The sequence below is a fragment of the Schistocerca piceifrons genome, chromosome 2 (assembly GCF_021461385.2).
Source record: "Schistocerca piceifrons isolate TAMUIC-IGC-003096 chromosome 2, iqSchPice1.1, whole genome shotgun sequence".
NCBI lineage: Eukaryota > Metazoa > Arthropoda > Insecta > Orthoptera > Acrididae > Schistocerca > Schistocerca piceifrons.
The window spans coordinates 1010704950-1010724683 of NC_060139.1; the positions used below are offsets into that span (position 1 = coordinate 1010704950).

Genomic DNA, 19734 nt, shown 5'->3' on the forward strand with positions numbered 1-19734 from the left:
CCATCTCTGCGGTACGCTACGGAGTCTAACTGCGATTTCCGTGACAAATCGCAACTAAAAGAGAGTCGCAAGTAGCAACTAAAATGCGCAGTTAGCACTGCCATCTGTTGAGCAAAGTTCATACTACGCTATTCGCTACCGAGTCCAACTGCGATTTCTGTGACAAATCGCAACTAAGAGTCGCAAGTAGCAAATAAAAAGCGCAGTTAACATACTTTTCCTAGTGTCATCTGTTGATCGACGTACGTACTTCGTTATGAGAGCCTTGTGCCTCACGAGATCGATGTGCTGTGTGTGCATATGAAGGGCTTATTTCAATAGTGGTACAAGTCCATTTTTGTTAATTTTGAGATATAGAGTCGTAAAGTTAAATGAGCGCTGAAAAATCTGCAGTTGAGACACCAGAAATATTCAAGCATATGGCTTCTTGCTAGAGATGAACCTTTATTTATGTTTGTTTGGATCACTAATTTCAGAAGCATTATAGACAGAAAAGTGTAGGTAATGGACTTGTACCACTATTGAAATAAGCCCTTCATATTATATGACGACATGCACATTCAGCATCAGTTATGGTTGGTCAAATACTGCTGTGACTGTGAATGTATTATATTAATAAGAAGCAACATTGCCTTTTTCTCCTGAAAATATCAAGTAACGTAACAAATGTGTTTGATTCTGCTTCCAATATGACAGTTTTGGTTAATACTCCACATGCCTACAGGACTTTGCAATGTTAACACAGCAGAACTCAGACATCTGTATAAGTGTAGAGAAATGAAAACAGTCATATGAATGCCTCACTTTTGTTCCGACACAGTTCAAGACTCGGGAGAAAAGTTTTACACCTGGTGTTCTACATGGCAACTTCACACACAAGAACTTTTTGCCGACACTACTACCACCTACATAAGTAAGCTTTTCCTGTGTCACTTTCAAGTAATGCACTTAAGCTTAGCTTAGTGTTTAACGTCCCGTCGACAACGAGGTCATTAGAGGAGGAGCGCAAGCTCGGGTGAGGGAAGGATGGGGAAGGAAATCGGCCGTGCCCTTTCAAAGGAACCATCCCGGCATTTGCCTGAAGCGATGCACTTAAGCTATTCCTCATTTAACTGGAAGATCTGTACTTCCCACTTTCATATCAACAGCCTCAAAATGCATATTTTAGACTTCGGGATATGTTACAGGTCAGTGTCACACCAAGATTGTGGAGAAAGGGGGGGGGGGGGGCGGCACGTCGGTATGCAACAAGTGTTTACCAATAAATAAGTGGCGGAAAATTACGGGTATAGGACGGCTTAACATGTGGAAAATGAGATTTTTATTATTCACTCAATGTATTTAACATTTATTATTCCTTTAAAATCGCACAACAACTTCAATAAAACACTTTAATCAGTCACACACTTATTTCATAATTATTTCACTTTTAAACTGCAAATCCTCTAAGAGCTGTCTTGAATCTTCACGAGTCTCTCTCAACAGCCTTGATGTGGATAGATATGTACAGCAACCAGTAATCAGTCAGAACTGCGTCTGCAAAAACACAAGGATTATTAAACAATTTTTGCTGTCACTAATTACTAGCAATATAATTGACAGAGTAGATTGCTAATATTTGCTATATCACATTTGCTAATATTTGCTATATCACATTCGCAAGAACGATCTCACTGAAGTAATTAAGTCCATCAAAACGCTTAGAAACTAACCTCTCGTCTGACGAAAACGGTCTAAAGACTGGCAATTTCTTCAGATCTGTTGACAATGATATTTTGAATTATCACTTTACTGAGTGACTGAAATGTAGTTCAGGTACCTATGAACATAACAATATGTTAGAATTCATTTTCTAAACACGAACTATTACGGTACTGTGCGGCTACTTACATATTAATTACACTATTAATATTTTCACAGTTGTTTCTTTAATACAAAATTAAAGCCAACGGAAGAATAAACGTAAAACATACTTACCAATGACAGGTTTGTTGAGATGCAATTTTCTGTGTGGACAGATGTAACTTTTTCATACGGTGGAACGTCGCAGAATCGCAGGAGTCACAGAAATCGCAGAAGTAGCAGAAGTCACAGAAATCGCAGAAGTAGCAGAAATCGCAGAAGTAGCAGAAATAGCAGTGGCGGAGGGATACGCGACTTAGGTTCCTTAACTGCGACTCTTAACTGCGACAAATCACAGTTAAGAATAACAGATACTGAAAAGTAGCATTCACAGAAATCACTGATATCGGAAAATCGCAGTTTAGCCCATCACTACCACATAGCCTACTGTAAGCTTACCGATGCCGAGAAACCGTACAATGAGTAGCAGACAGCCAGCGCGCTTGACTGCTGCGCGGCACGCTCCGGTGACCTTGAGGCTGGCCAGTGACGATAGAGTTCTCAGGGAGGCTTCGCTGCTCGGCTGGGCGGACCGCCGCGAGCACGGATGATGCAGGTTTAATGCGCTCTGAAACATTAAGTGGTCTATTGTATGAAGCAGATTAGCACAAGAAACGAACTTAGTGATGTATGTTGCATAGATGTTAATCGTAAATTTTGGCCGTCATCTGGAATATGATACAGTGTTGACACGAATTGTTTATAGTATGTGAAGAAGCTACTTCTACAATACTGAAGATCTAATTTTTCTTCGATCTGTATGGTTAAAAGGAAACAAAAAAAAACTTCCTCCTTCCAAGTTCAGATCATGCAGTAGTTTATCACGTCAGAGTACTAATCGAGACGATCATCTAGCCGTGCGGCGTAGCCGCGCTGTCTCCGGCGCCTTGCCACGGTTCGCGCGGCTCACCCCGTCAGAGATTCGAGTCCTCCCTTGTGCATGGGTGTGTATGTTGTCCTTAGCTTAAGTTAGTTTAAGTTAAATTAAGTAGTGCGTAAGCCTAGGGACCGATGAACTCAGCAGTTAGGCCCCATAGGAACTTATCACAACCAACCAAAAATTATCATCTATCCACTGTTGCTGGAAAGCACAGGTGTAGCTTGTTTGGACATAAAAATTATAAGACGTACTATATTTGACCTTGGTGTGGTTGCATCGCTTGGCTATCACTGCCGCAAGAGTAACGCGATAATGATTTCTATTGCAAAGTCCCAACGCTGCCGCCGTTATAAGCACCCATGGCTTCCACTAAGTGCTGCGGGAACGTTGTGAACCTCACGATTGAAAGATGGGGACGCTGCGACCAGCTGCCACAGATAATAATGCTGTCGCCAGATGGAATGGGTGGTTTTTTTTTTTTTTTTTTTTTTTTTTTTTTTTTTTTTTTTTTTTTTTTTTTTTTTAGGCGCCCATTTGGTTCTTTTCAGTAGAGCCGGCTCTAATTAGAACGATGTTGCGGGAGAAGCCAGCAAGATTTTGACGAGAGGACATCGCTCATATACAATCGTTCGATCGCTTTTTATTAAATATTTGATAATGAAAGGTAACAGTGTACACAATATGCTTTAATTTGTATTAGCAATTCGTATATTAAAGGTGAACATCAGAATGAAAAGAGAATGGGAAGGTATCAACATAAACAAAAAATCGTTTGAGAACAATATCGATAAAATGTTGCTCAGGAAGTAGATGCCGTAAGGGAATTTGAGAACGTTTACTTTGTTTTACATGACATTGAAGAACTCTTTCCTTGGGCAACCTTAACGGTAGTCCTTGGCAAATCTCTGAAAATGTAGTTAACTACGAAACCCATAAGATGTTTTACGTTAAAAACTTTTTCTATTTACAACATTAGGTGTTATTTTACCACTATGCGCCCGTAATAAATTTGCCTTCGTCTCCCTTCCTTTTAGAAACGCAGAACTATGTCGGGTTATTAACCGATATATAACTATGTATTCGCTACTTGGCCCAGATTACGCGGCTAAAATTCAAATGCTTCAACTTTCCTTTCCCTCTGTTTCAGTTCCATTACGCTGTTTTTACGTGCCATTAGGTAAGACACTGCGTCGTCTTCATTTTCATCACATTTTCCTGCTGTTATCGCCTCGTAGGAAGGGCTCCTCGTGGCCGTTATCTGTGTAGCAGGGGTGTAGATCTATGTAGTACCGCGGGCCGCAAACCCCTCACTGTGACTATGTAAACGGCGGCAAAAGGAGGGAGAAAAGTTATCTGATAGTCAAATATTTTAATAAACAGATATAGGTCCAATAATTTACTCTCAAAACAAATATGTTCTACAAGGCCCTCATCTCCTTCTCGGGAAGGAACGATAGCCGAGTAAAAAAACAATACGAGAATGAACTTAAGGGTCGGACGCCCTTGAACCAATAGCCGGCCGCGGTATGTGTGTGTGTTTGTGTGTGCGTGTGTGTGTGTGTGTGTGTGTGTGTGTGTGTGCACAACAGTACAACGTCGAGAGCTACCGACGCCTGCAACCGCGTTCTTGTACAACTTTGTACAACTTGCACAGCAAGTAAACCCATGATCGCTTAAATAATCTAACTCATGTACGGGGAAAAGTCAAAAAAGTAAAGGATCTCTGCAATTTCTCGCCGTAGGGCTTGGTGACACTGTTAGTATCTAGGGCTGAAGTATTGTCGTCAACAACAATTCTATACAACGTGTCCGTCTTATTTCCGCGTTAGTCGTTGTACTGTAGCAGACCATGAAACATGACAGCTTCATTGTCGATTGGCGCCAAGGAGAAAAAGAGGGCAGCGGTTTGTTTCTTGCGTGCGAAAGGTGTTAAACATACGGAAATTATTCGTCAGAAGCAAGCACAGCGTTTCATAGGGACAAACTTCTCTTTCTGGCGAGGAAAGATAGGGCTGGCCATTGACGTCAACAAGTGAGGACAATTTCTATGGTGATGGAAAACAGACGAATCATAGTGGACGAAATCACCATATCAGTCACGGTTCAGCGTACTCCATCTTACACGACAGGCCACATATTCAGAATGTGTGTGCGATAGAGATGGGGGGATCCGCTCGTGAACTAATTCATAGAGTTGAATCTTTCAAAGGAGTGAACAATCAGTGATTCAGAAAAAAAGAACGGTAGCTCCAAACGTTTCCCACAGCTGAGAGAGAGAGAGAGAGAGAGAGAGAGAGAGAGAGAGAGAGAGAGAGAGAGTCGGAGCAGACCAGTGGGGCCTCTGCTGGTCAGAGCACACTGCACGCCACACAACACAGCCAGCGCCGGCCTCTGCCCTGCTTCTGCCTTGGCTGCCTGCATTGTGCAGTGCCCCATTGGATTTTGTGTTTCACACATGCCGTGCCTTCTCTGTGCTTCCTCTGCCGCGTGCAGTGTCTGGCGCACCTTAACTTAGCATGGCACTCCGTCAGCGATCGTTTCAGTCGCACGTCCTGCCCTCTGGGCAGTTGATGCGAGCAACAGGGCAGAGAGCCTCCTAGCGGAGAACATAAGAACTACTTGCAACAACCTGTTCGCAAGAGAACGGACGATTTGTCTCCGAGCGGGTGAGTGGTGGCTGTTCACCGCTCCCCCCCCCCCCCCCCCCCGGAACTCGCCAGCTCAACGCTCACCCCATCGTTCTCGACTCTAGCCAGAGCGTTGAGCAAAGCAACTCAGGTGTCACTCTGCTCTCTGCGGTCTTAGCTCGCGCAGTAATACAGCTCGCGGCTCGACCTGCTTGACTCAGCGCCTCTGCATCGGAGTTCGTCTCTACTGGATATTGTTCTTCGTAGTAATACCGTTATGTATATTACATAATAATGTTATGTATACATCATTTGTTTTTATTTTATTTTTATTTGTTTAAACTGATCAGATTAGGTTCCTGATGGCTCCTCTTACTATTGGATTTTTTATCATGGTCACTCGAATTTACACTTTAATTACGAGCGAACCAATAAACGTATAGCAAAAGTGATACACCAGTTTTTCCTTGTTTTATTCTGCAGAAGGCTATATGCAGCACTTTGGTCTTACAGTCAAATTTATATATTTTTTTCTTATTGTAGTACGGATTTTGCGATTTTAGGCGTCTTTGGAAGGAAATGTTCACTTTAAAAATATATGGCTTGCGATGTATTTGTACGAGGTTAATGAAATTTTAATACATTATAGCCAAATATATTGTTAATGTAAATCTCAAGTTACAACATTTTCCGATCACCCAAAAAACCACGATAGTGCAAAATAAATCAATAATCAAAAACTGTGTCATACCGTGGAAATTTTAATAAACAATACAAAATTCTTACTCATTATCTGTGTTACTTCAAAATAGGATCAAATAAGATCAAAATACAGGTATAGTACTGGAATAAACAAAGTTTAAAGGGCAATGTGCCTTCCATTTATTTTCTGTTGTGAATGAGTGGTGAGTCATGAAAAAGAGCTAGTTCGTTTCAGGGAGTGAACAGTTCTGATCCGATCTCTGAAAAGAACAGTTTTGCCCATCTCTAGTGTGCGAGGTGGGTACCGAAAGAATTGTCACCACATCATAAGGCGCAAAGGACGGACATCTCTAGTATATGGGTTTTTACAGCGAATTGTTACTGTAGACGAAACGTGGGTGCATCATCACGAACCGGAAAGTAAGGCTGCGGGCATAATTTGGTAACACCCACCATCATCAGAAGTTAAGAAATTTAAACGCCAACTATGAGCTGGTAAAATTATGCTGACACTATTCTGGAACATGGAAGGTGCGGTAGACGTTTGAGGCGAAACTGTGAAACTAGTGTGATGTGTTACGAACCAAACTAAAACCTGCAATCAGATGCAGACGTCGCGGAAAACTGCGAAAAGGTGCCATCCTGCAGCAAGATAACACCTGCCACATTCTGCCAATCGGAGAGCCGGAACAATAGAGTTGGGATTCTAATTGCTGGAACACCCCCCCCCCCTCCCCCCCCCCCATACAGTCCAGACTTGGCTCCAAGCGATTTCCATATGTTTGGACCATCGAAGGAAGCATTCAGGGAAGAAGATTTGCACCCGGTGCAGAAGTCATTCATGTGGTGCAAAATTGGTTACAAGTGCAACCCAAAAAATTTTTTACCAACGGAATCACAAAACTTGTGAAACGTTGAACACAGTGCGTTGAAGGGCAGGTTATGTAGAGTACGTAAAAACTAATATATGTTTCAGTTTTCCATCATTAGAATTAATATTCCTTTTCTCAAATGTCCCTTTACTTTTTAATTTCCTCTCGTGCAAAACAGCTCTAAACGTCTGCTCATTTTAGAAATGAGTTAATGTATTACATATTTGACCTTGAGCATGTAAGTGAGATGAAGTGTAGAGAAGGTCTGAAATTATGCTAAATGTTTACTGGAAGTCACTACGTACTTAAAATCTTGAAATACGTGCGAATTTATCATGCAAAGATTTCTATTCCCTTAATGGCGCACATGAATGAGTAAACGTGTAGAGCTATAACGTTAGTCTTGTATTGTTTCATGTCATATGATGTTATTCTGGAAACTTATGTTTCACTTAAGTTTTGTAGACATTTGCGCTCTTTGGTTTCGTGAACCTTCTGTTTGAGATATTCGTTTGGGCTACGGGCGGAGTTGGGATGCAGCAGCCGATGTCGTGACGTCAGAGAAAGAGCATAGCAGTCTCATCGCCAACCGCAGCTCCAAATAATACGCCTTGATCCCTAATGAACAATACTGTTGAAGAGAATATCGAGCTTGGATGTATATTTTCAACCAGTCTCTTGTCTGAAGTCTCTAGATCAGGCGTGCCAAGACTTGAAACTAATCTGCTCCTCTTTGGAAGAATAAGAGTATATTTCGGCCACACATAATATACTTAACACTACTAGCAATAATTGCCCAGGAAAAAAAAAAGAAAGAAGGAAGGAAGGAAAAAGAACGGGTAGGTGCTATGGGAGAAGAGCATCGATTCTCAGGAGTTATCATTGTTTTACATACACGGAGTTTATTTTTTCCCCGATCGTGTGATAGACGCTCACTTCTTGGGCCTCACTGCTACTTGCTTTGGGCCGAATGTGGCCCACGGACCAGCTCTGAAGGTCTCGCTGTATGGTGGTATAAAATACAATGTGTGGTTTTCATGAACGATAAAAACGGCGGAAGTGATGGTTAAGTAGATATCTATTCCAATTTTCTGTACAGGTTCCGGAACTCTCGGAACCGAGTTAATGCAAAACCTTTTTTGATGGGCCGGCCGAAGTGGCCATGCGATTCGAGGCGCTACAGTCTGGAGCCGAGTGACCGCTACAATCGCAGGTTCGAATCCTGCCCTCGGGCATGGATGTGTGTGATGTCCATAGGTTATTTAGGTTTAATTAGCTCTAAGTTCTAGGCGACTGATGACCTCAGAAGTTAAGTCGCATAGTGCTCAGAGCCATTTGAACCATTTTTTTCTTTTTTGATCTGTGTTGTAAGTAGGCTGTTTAGGTTTTGATGTTGCTAACGTCACGTAGCGCTCTGTATGAAAATCACTGGCTGTGCTGTGTGCAGTCTGTGGCTGGTTGGCATTGTTGGAATATTCGCTAGTGTAGTGTTGGGCAGTTGGATGTGAACAGCGCGTAGCGTTGCGCAGTTGGAGGTGAGCCGCCAGCAGTGATGGATGTGGAGAGAGAGATGGCCGATTTTTGAGAGCGGATGACCTGGACGTGTGTCCATCAGAAAGAGTAAATTTGTAAGACTGGATGTCATGAGCTGATATATTGACTTTTGAACACTATTAAGGTAAATACATTGTTTGTTCCCTATCAAAATGTTTCATTTGCTAACTATGCCTATCAGTAATTAGTGCCTTCAGTAGATAGAATATTTTATTTTGCTGGCAGTATTGGCGCTCGCTGTATTGCAGTAGTTCGAGTAACTCAGATTTTTGTGAGGTAAGTGATTCCTGAAAGGTATAGGTTATTGATAGTCAGGGCCATTCTTTTGTAGGGATTATTGAAAGTCAGATTGCTTTGCGCTAAAAATATTGTGTGTCAGTTTGGTGATGATAAGAATAAGCAGAGAGAGAAATGTCTGAGTGTTCAGTTTTGCTCATCTGTTTGAAAATCAAATAACGTAAGAGGTTTACCAGCACAGTAATTCATAAATTTTCCAAAGGGGACGTTTCATAGAGAAACTGTGGCTTTGACAAAAGAATTCTAAGTTGGTTTGTTGGCGTACATCTACACTTTTACCAACGATTGCACATTGTAATTTAATCTCACGTAATGGAAGTGTAGGGCAATCGTTCAATTTGTTGCATTTGCTAAAGACTGTTTCACTAATTACTGAAATGGGACTGCCAAAGTCAAGTACTGCCGTAAATTTTACATCATTTACTATAATGTGAATTACAGGATATGCAATGTTGTTATGTTCCACGTTGTGTTCCTGGAGTAAGATGTCCCTAATGTCTTCCATTTTTACGTAATTACTAGCCACGGCAGCTACGTCGTCAGCTTCATAAATATGTTTTATGGCTGCCAGCGGTGTGAGTCATTGCCTACTGTCTCTTTGTTGGCGCTCGTCGTTATTGGGATTTGGAGATCTAACTTCTGCAAATTCACCTTGTCGAGGGAGCCCTGCCCTGTTTGAATCCCACCAGTTCTGATGACATTCAGGTCTGTCGTTATGTCGGTAGTTTCCATAGTTTCTTTTTTGTCGGTCATGTGGTGGAGAAGTTCTCCCGGAATCGTAACTTCACCGTGGACCATTGCGTCTCAAGTTATTCTGTCTCCCTTGGTAATAATTATTTTGGTTCCCATATTGTCTGTTTGTCTGATTGTTCCTGTCATAGTCATTACCGGGGAGAGGTGATCTTTCCCTGTAATTATTACTACTCTGCCATCGGTTGTCATACGGGTGGTGTCTGTTTTGGTCACGATTTGCGTTGTAAGAATAGCCTTGTCGTGTCCAGTTATTATTTCTTTCATCGCGTAATTGTGACGGATGTGACCTGTAATTGTTGTGTTCCTGTTTTCGCGTCCCGCGATTGTCAGTGTTAATTTCCAATTCTTGTTACAGTCCCTGAAAAGCTTCAATGTCGTCTTTGCAACGTCCTGCCAAAATAATATGTCGTAAATGTTCAGGCAATTTGATTAAGCAATTACGTATGAGTTCTGAGAGGCTGTGTCGGTTTGACAGATACTGATTCTTCTTATGCAACACGTCTTCAAAGTATTTCACAAGACTGGAAAATTCAGAATGTTCGAAATGTTTCATCATTATGATGCTATGTTTTACTCGGTCTTGTGTAGCTTGAGACCAATATGCTGAGAGGAAGGCATGATCAAATTCTCCTTCACTTTGACAATCGTGAATGACCGATCGCATCTGTGCTCTAATGCCCAGTTAGGAGGAAAACAATGAGAGAATTGATGGAGCCACGCTTGTGGATGAATGTCGTTGCCAGAATTCTTAAATGTTTTGAATTTACGTGTTGTGATGAACAGCTTATAGTCAAAGTCATCGTGTCGGCGAGTTGCATATCGGTCATTGTTACGTCGTGTCTGCGGTTCCATCTCATTCGGTACACCTTGCCAATTTCTTTCATAATTTCCGAAATGCCCTGCGTTATTATTTTGTGGTTGTTCCGTATTTCTGTGTCCCTCTTCCCGTACTGGAGTGCGCGTGTCCTCTGAAATTTGTAATACTTGTGCCAACTGATCCTGTACATCCCGGATTTCTCTTTTGTGTTGCGTATTAATTTGATTTTGATTTAAACAAAATTTCTTAATTTGTTCATACTCTTCTGTGTCAGTGAAGGCTACGGGTCTTGTGTCATTCAGGTCATCATCTACCTTTGTAGATAAGTTAGTGAACTGATCCGAAAGTTTGGCTACTTTCTCCGATACTGAACTGATTTCCTCAGTGTGTTTTTCTGAACCAAGTTTCAGAGTGTCCATTTGTGTTAAAAACGTATCTGCTGTGTCCTTTAAGTTTTCCTGAGTTTTTGCATGTTGCGTAACCGAATCGCTAGATGCAACTGAGTCAATTTTAGCTTTCAAGGTGTTGTGATTTTCATGAACAATAGTTTGCAGTTCCTTTATTGCTGCTTCGTGATTCTGTAAGGCATTTTCATGACGCGAAAAATAGGTTGGAAATGCTCACAAATTTGTGTTTTTGACGTCATTACAGACTTTTTGACATTTCGATTCGATTTTAAGTAACTCAGCAGTCAAACCTCCACGTGTTTGTTCAAGCGTGGTGTCTAACTTTTGAAGCTGTTGCTGTGTTTGTCTCTGGTGTTGCTCCATTGCGTCTAACTTTTGAAGATTTTGTTCCATTGCGTCTAACTTTTGAAGCTTTTCTTCCATTTGTTGCATTAATTGTAATAACAATGCACTGGTGTCTGAAACATGTTCCTCAGTGCTATTCGGCAGTTCATTTGACCGGCGATATTCGCATTCTGAAAAGCAGAAAATGTGTCTTGACTTATTTGAGAAAACGGTAAGGACGCAAAACCTGAATCTACAGTATTTGCAAGATTGTGTCATGTCATTTTGGAATCCTGAGGCGAGCTGTTGCCGACCGATCGATCGATAATGCTTCCCTGTTCACTACCTGTTTCACTGTCTACACCATTATTTGCCGCCCGCTCCATTTCCCTATGCACAATTACCAAATGACTACTTTGAGTGTATGTTAATTCATTACACGGTGGTGCTGATAAACTACGCTCGTCGTCACTATCATTTCTCAATTTACTTTGGAGCCTAGTGTTACGCTTTTCACACGCCATAATTACCACGTATTTCACACCACAACAAGAAAAGCACAATTTGAAGAGCAAAAATAAGAAAACACATTAACATAGCACTGAAAATAATATCTAGTTAATTGCAGCTGCGAAATACTTGGTGCAAATCTACATGTATGCCACAACTGTTTTACTGTACAACAATGAAAAACTACAACTACAAAGGAAATTCTCTCTACAATTACGCTCCAGCAATAAACAATAGCTACACTAATTACACAAACTACAAGAAAAAATCAGAAGATTCCAGTGAGGTATCCTCGGCTAAGGGTCGACATATGAAACGTCCCCTTTGGAAAATTTATGAATTACTGTGCTGGTAAACCCCTTACGTTATTTGATTTTCAAACAGATGAGCAAAACTGAACGTACTCAGACATTTCTCTCTTTACTTATTCTGATCATCACCAAACTGACACACAATATTTTTAGCACAACGCGATCTGACTTTCAATAATCCCTACAAAAGAATGGCCCTGACTAACAATAACCTATACCTCTCAGGAATCACTTACCTCACAAAAATCTGAGTTACTCGAACTACTGCAATATAGCGAGCGCCAATACTGCCAGCTAAGTAAAAGATTGTAACTACTGAATGCACTAACTTCTGATAGGCATAGTTAGCAAATGAAAGATTTTGATAGAGAACAAACAATGTATTTACCTTAATAGTGTTCAAAAGTCACAATATATATATATATATCAGTTCATGACATCCAGTCCTACAAATTTACCCTTTCTGATGGACACACGTTCAGATCATCCGCTCTCAAAACTCCGCCATCTCTCTCCCCATATCCACCACTGACTGGCGGCTCACCTCCAACTGCGCAACGCTACGCGCTGTTCACATCCCACTGCCCAACACTACAATAGCGAATATTCTCACATCCAACCAGCCACAGACTGCACACAGCACAGCCAGTGATTTTCGTACAGAGCGCTACGTGACGTTAGTAACATAAAACCTAAACAGCCTACTTACAGTGTATTAACAGTCCTCCAATATTCTATATCTACATCTACATGATTACTCTGCAATTCACAATTAAATGCCTGGTAGAGGATTCATCGAATTACCTTTAAGCTTCTTCTCTATCGTTCCACTCTTGAAAAGAGCGATTGAAGAACGAACACTTAAATCTTTCCGTGCAAGCTCTGATTTCTCTTATGTTATTATGATGATCATCTCTCCCTACGTAGATGAACACCAACAGAATATCTTCACACTCTGAGGAGAAAGGTGATGATTGAAATTTCATGAGAAGATCCTGTCGCAGCAAAAAACGCTTTTGTTTTAATGATTACCACCCCAATTCGTGTATCATACCCATGGCACTCTGTCCCCTATTTCGCGATAATACAAAACAAGCTGTCCTCCTCTGAACTTTTTTCGATATTCTCCGTCAATCCTAACTGATGCGGATCCTACATCACACAGAAATACTTCAGAAGGTGGCGGACAATCGTAGTGTAAGCCGTCTTTTTAACATATCTGTTAAATTCTCTAAGTGTTCTGCCACTAAATCAAAGTTTTTGTTTTACTGTCCCCACAACATTGTCTATGTGATCGTTCCAGTTTAAGTTATTTGTAATTGTACTCCTTAAGTATTTAGTTAAGTTTACCACCATTAGATTTGTGTGATTTGCCGTGTAACTGAAATTTAGCGCGTTCTTTCTAGTGCTCATGTGGATGGCTTCACACATTTCATGAGGTAGAGTCATTTGTCTAAATCATTTTACAATTCATTTTAATCATCTGATGACTTTACATGACGGTAAATGACAGCAGCATCTGCATACAATCTAAGAGAACTGCTCAGATTGACTCCTAAATCGTTTATATACATCAGGAACAACAGAGGACCTCCTTGGGCAACGCCAAAAATTACTTCCGTTGGTTCTCCTCTTTTCCGGTTTTTCCGAAAGTCCATGATTCACTTCACATAATGCCCTGCTCCAAACGTGCATATCTAATAATCATATGGTTTTCGAATGCTGTAGTAAGGGAAGCATAGAAGAGTTGGGGAGTAAGGGCTCGGTAGTAAGACTGAGAGAAGAGAAAGGGTGATTGAACCTACTGTAGCGAACACACTGTTCAAAACTCACTTGGAAAAGGCAGGGAGGCAGGAAATATTTCAGCTAAATTATATTATGGTGAGACAGAGGTTTCGAAATATCAGATTGTAAGGCGTACTCGAGAGGAGACAAAACTGACATGTTTCTTTCTTTTTTGTGGGGGAGGGGGGATGATGGGAGTGGGGAGGGGGTAGGGCGATTCTCAACGGTTTGATGCGGCCCGCCACGAATTCCTCTCCCGTGACAAAATGTTCCTCTCAGCATAGGAGCCGGCCGCGGTGGTCTCGCGGTTCTAGGCGCGCAGTCCGGAACCGTGCGACTGCTACGGTCGCAGGTTCGAATCCTGCCTCGGGCATGGATGTGTGTGATGTCCTTAGGTTAGTTAGGTTTAAGTAGTTCTAAGTTCTAGGTGACTGATGACCACAGCAGTTGAGTCCCATAGTGCTCAGAGCCATTTGAACCATTTTTTTCAGCGTAGGACTTACACCAAACGTCGCAATTGTTTGTTGGATATAGTCCAATGACCGTTTTCACCTGTAGTTTTATCCTCTACAACTGCCTCAAGTATCGTGGAAGTTATTCTCCACATTCGTCTGACTAGAAACCCGTATCTTATTTCCATTTCACTTAGCTGACCCCTCTATATCATGACTGAGCCTTCGTATTTCCATTTCAAGATTTTCTATGTTCTCTACCGCGTTCAGATGTCTGACATTTCACGCTCCGACTCGTAGAATGTTGTCCTTTCGTTGGTTGTTCACTCTGTTTCTCATGATCACCTCCCTCGTGGCAGTGCCCTCCCGGAAACTCGACGTATAGGGTCAGTTTTCCACTCCAAGGGAAGGAGGATACCCCATACCTCTGTCCGCTCCTCCGCCCTCTTTGACAAAGCCATTTACAGATCGAGGGCGATACCTTGTATCAGAAGTCTTCTGCTGACGTTGCTAATTATTTAAGCAACGGTAGGGATCAACCCCGAGACCTAGGAGTTTTTGATTATTAGTCACAGAGCCTGCTCCTAGACCATACACCGTCGTCTTATCATTAAAACTTCGTATTTCAGGAAGCACAAATTTTACAGAAGATGAAATAAACTGATTTTGAATTACGAGTTTTTCATTTTATCTGACCTAATATTTATGCTTGGTTGACAACTCTGACTGTAGCATTTTATAGGTAAAATTATCGAGAATACTGACAAATATCTTATGTTAAGGTAAATGTAAGTGTACGCACTTATCGGTGATAAACATATGCTTTGGCTATTGAAAACTGCTGAAAATCGTTAAAACACGTATAACAAACATCACAAGTTATACCTAGTTTCCTCACTTAGCATGGTTGCCTAGCAATTAGGCACCAGAGCGCAGCACAATCTCTCACTGGCTTACTAATAGTTGAGATACGAGATATTTTATCTAATAATACAATAAAACACCTACGAGATAATCTATTTTTGTGTTGCTGTGTTCTCCGGAAGATATGGCACACAGACAACCGTAAAATAGCTTAGAGTTGCCTAATAGTAAGGTGACAACCACCAGCGAGTGTATCACTCGAGAAGGTCTGTTTTGTGCTTCCGCCATACGTCACTCAAATACTCTTCAAACAGACATGCATCCGCCGAAGCCGACTCGCTGCTCCACTCAATATCATCGCACAGTATGAACAGTAACTCGCCATAGCATTACGGCTATAACTAGTCGCCACTAAGAAAGGCCTACCCCTCCCGCCGGAGGTTCGAATCCTCCCCCGGGCATGGCTGTGTGTGTTGTTCATAGCATAAGTTAGTTTAAGTTAATTGATAATTAATTGAAACCCTCAGCTGCCGACAGGTGTTGTTGATATACCTCTATGGGGACAGTTGAAAATGTGTGCCCCGACCGCTACTCGAACCCGGGAACTACTGCTTACATGGTAGACGCTCTATCCATCTGAGCCACCGAGGACACAGATGAGCAGCGAGACTTATCCCTTGCACGCTTCCCGTGAGACCCACATTCACAACTGTCCACAATCTACGTATGTATTGTACCTAATAGATATTTGCCCATCGACTCATTACTCGCGCACACTAAGGTGACGATTCCCTTAAGAGTTCGGGCAACCTGTGGGCATTTGCACAGACGAAGGTCAGTGGCTGGGTAGCCTTTAACTATTTATATGAAGATAGTAACTGTTCTAGAAAAAACAGATGCCATTGATGACCGTGCGGCTTCTCTAGAATAAATGATAATTAACTGAAACCCTCAGCTGCCGACAGGTGTTTTGATATACCTCGATGGGGACAGCTGAAAATGTGTGCCCCGACCGGGACTTAAACCGTGGATCTCCTGTTTACATGGCAGATGGTCTATCAATGGGAGCCACTGATGACACAGATGAATAGCGCGACTTCAGCTGTCCCCATCGAGGTATATCAACAACACTTGTCGATAGCTGAGGGTTTCAATTAATTATCATTTATTCTAGGGAAGCTGTACGGTCATCAATGGTATCTGTTCTTTCGAGAACAGTTACAATCTTCATATATATAGTTTAAATTAGTTTAATTAGTGTGTAAGTCTAGCGACCGATGACCTCAGCAGTTTCGTCCCTTAGGAATTCACACACATTTGAAGGGCCTACATGGACATTCTACAAGTGATCGCAGTTATCATTCACTGGATTCAGTGGCAGAAAAAAGTTGAAAACAGGTCATTGCGAGTGAGCACCGTACTATTGCCACGGACTGTACTTATACTGCTGTTAATTATCATAAATTTTCTATTGATAAATCATTTTAAATTGTTTCTAGTCTTGATACCTTTGCCGTTGTGTGACCTAACTATATTCGGCCCTGTGAGGAGGATGTATAGTTCCTGAGTGCAAGCAAGGCACTTCATAATAGCAACTACCTACTGCGACAATGAGTTCTCTTCCTGCCACATTTATGTATTTGACGTCAAGTACATTTGCTGAACAGAACATACAGTACGTTCTGAAGCACATGTGGAGTCACCGAGGAGAGCTCATTAGAAATGCGCATTTTGAGTTCGGATATTATTTTCAGCAAATGAATCACATATACAAGGTCGTTCATATAACCTCACAAAAAGGAATCCATAGGTGTCAGGTTCGGAGACTGGTGGCCAAGGGCAGCGTTGTCATGTCCAGTTTTTTCCGATCCACTGGTTTAGAAACTGCTGATTTACGTATGAGAGCTAGTTTAGATTTACTGTGCTCGCGCAACGATCGAAATTCTGTGTTTTCATTTACATTCTCTGTGATGTATCACCACTCATTAAATAGCTACAGCCCTTTGTAATCGTTGTAATCTTCCTGAATTGCCCTGTCTTAGCAGCTTCACTCTATATACCTATTTGATATTTAAAGCCCGCATCTCGTGGTCGTGCGGTAGTGTTCTCGCTTCCCACGCCCGGGTTCCCGGGTTCGATTCCCGGCGGGGTCAGGGATTTTCTCTGCCTCGTGATGGCTGGGTGTTGTGTGCTGTCCTTAGGTTAGTTAGGTTTAAGTAGTTCTAAGTTCTAGGGGACTGATGACCATAGATGTTAAGTCCCATAGTGCTCAGAACCATTTGAACCATTTTTTTTTATATTTAAAATTTGTGAAGTGTACTGTAGGACAAAATGTGAATAATGTGTCGTCATGTCAGAGCTGCACAGCGTAACCGAAGTGATACGGTTTTGTATGTACGCTTTATTTTCGTAGTTTCGCTGTGTTACACTTGAAAACGGTTAAAGACCGAAATTGCCATGGTCGATTTTATAAACAAATAATTACAAGAGACAAAGGCGAAGTCAATGTCTTCTAATCAGATTTATATGTCTGTGCACTTCAGCCAAGAAAAAAATTCAATTGAGACTACTATTATTGAACGAAGGTTTTTACATCAGATGTTTGCATCCTTGGATTTTTTAATATATGGGCATAGGCCCGTGGTACCAGGCACAATTCTGTACCTAAAATTTCGTCTGACAATGCTGTAGATATCATAGGAGACTAAATAAAACAAACAGCGCCAACTCTTCCGCACAAAAAGCTCCATAACAGACGTGGGTGCGACACCGTGATCTTTAGAAAGCGGTCTGGTCGTGCCACGATTGTCTTGTTTTCGTTTCTGCATGTTCCCAGCAGGCAACAGCGTCTACTAAAGAAAGCTATTTATCGCAATCCTCAGCATGTCTTTGAGAAATAAAAGTGATGTCTGTTTCTTCTTAGTACTTTTGGAGTATAATATGCTCGGAACACGCTGTGATATGCTAATATAACCTACTGCATCGAATAAGCGATTGTTCATTTCATCACAACAATACAAAGCTCTTTTACGGTGTAGATCTGGGACTACATTCGGGAACGACCAAAACTTTCTATTTCCAATGGCGTTGTTTTCATAATTTTTAGGTATTTAATAGTGAGTTTTCTGAGTACTGCACGTATTTAAGTTATTTTCTAACATAATAATTTGAGTAATTTATAAAATTCTGATGAATCATACCAACCTTTTAAATTTAGTATTTTAATCATATTTTGTCCTAGAACAGTGCACTGACCACCAATATAAACTTTTCAAAATGGCTCTGAGCACTATGGGACTTAACTGGTGTGGTCATCAGTCCCCTAGAACTTAGAACTACTTACACCAAACTAACCTAAGGACATCACACACATCCATCCCCGAGGCAGAATTCGAACCTGCGACCGTAGCGGTCACGCGGTTCCAGGCTGTAGCGTCTAGAACCGCACAGCCACTCCGGCAGGTTATAAATTTTTCATTTTTATATTCTAAGCTCAGGACGGAGATGAATAAACAGTTTGGTTTTCTGAACTTGTTTAACTTTCATACTACCGTTTGTCTTTATAGGCGCTGGTGATGTATCCAGTATTAGGAGACTACACGTTAGGCAGAAAAACTTGTCTTGGAACACTGCGTAACGCCGACATAACAAAAGTCATTAGTGATACTACTATCTTTTAAATAGCTTCAGTGAGAGGGTATTTAGGTCAAACAAAAAAGACGGTAGTAAACGAAGTAATATTTATTTAAAAAATATTGCACATATTTGTTGACCAGAACAATATCGATGTGTAACAACCGTCCGTCGTCATTTCGACAACAAACGCTAAGAGCGTGCGTGAACACGCCAATAACAAGCAACGGTCGTCTTCCGAGAATCGTCGATATCCCCTGATTCGGTCACCCGGGCGCACAGCACACACAGCAAGAAACATTTTAACTTATGGCGGGGGGAAAGCAGTACATTAGCGAGATGGGGCAGGGAGCGGGAAACACGTTACGGTAGCGAGGGTCGTCGTACAGGCGGTGGGCTCGTCGCCGCCTAGCCGGGGTACGGCAGGGGGGCGTGGGGGGCGGGCGGGGGCGGCAGCGTGGGCGGCTGCGGGGGCGGCGGCGCGGGGTGTCCCAGGCGCTTGACCTCGGCGCGGAAGCCGTTGTGCGGGTCGGCGGTGTACTCGACGATGCGCGTCGTGCCGTCGGCGTCGACGAGGGAGTAGGCGCCGCGCACGGTGTCGCCGTCGCGGTGCTCCCACTGCGTCTTGGCGTCGCCCGTGTGGCCGTCGCGCACCGCGTAGTCGAAGCGGTAGCTGGCCGGCGCCACGTAGTCGTAGATGATCTCGTGCTGCGGCGGCGGCGGCGGCGGTGGCGGCGGCGCGTGGGGCAGCAGCCCGGCGTGGGCGGCGGCCAGCAGGCAGCCCAGGACCAGTGCTATCTTCATCTTGTTGCTGCCGCTGCTGCTGCTGGAGTTGGTGGTGGTGTTTTGACACGGATGGTCGGTGTGTGGCTACCACCGCGCGCGGCCCCTTATATACACGAAAAGCTTCCGCGTGGACTCGAGCGCGAAAGTGGGCGCTGGTTCGCCGCCTGCGACACGACGCAGGCCACCATTATGGCACATTCGCACGCTCGGCTAAGAACGGCACGACTTAATGACCACTCGCAGCTACCGCACTGCCGA

The 19734-nt window shown here is 42.5% G+C and overlaps 1 protein-coding gene across 1 annotated transcript in view; it reads right to left on the reverse strand.

Moving 5' to 3' along the window:
* Positions 1-19494, reverse strand: part of LOC124776059 (cuticle protein 7-like) — an 82937-nt gene extending 63443 nt beyond the window's left edge. Inside the window, exon 1 of the mRNA XM_047250903.1 lies at positions 19154-19494. Within this exon, the coding sequence (XP_047106859.1) occupies positions 19154-19494 (341 nt within the window). The remainder of the gene's footprint in view (positions 1-19153) is intronic.
* Positions 19495-19734: the final 240 nt, after the last annotated feature.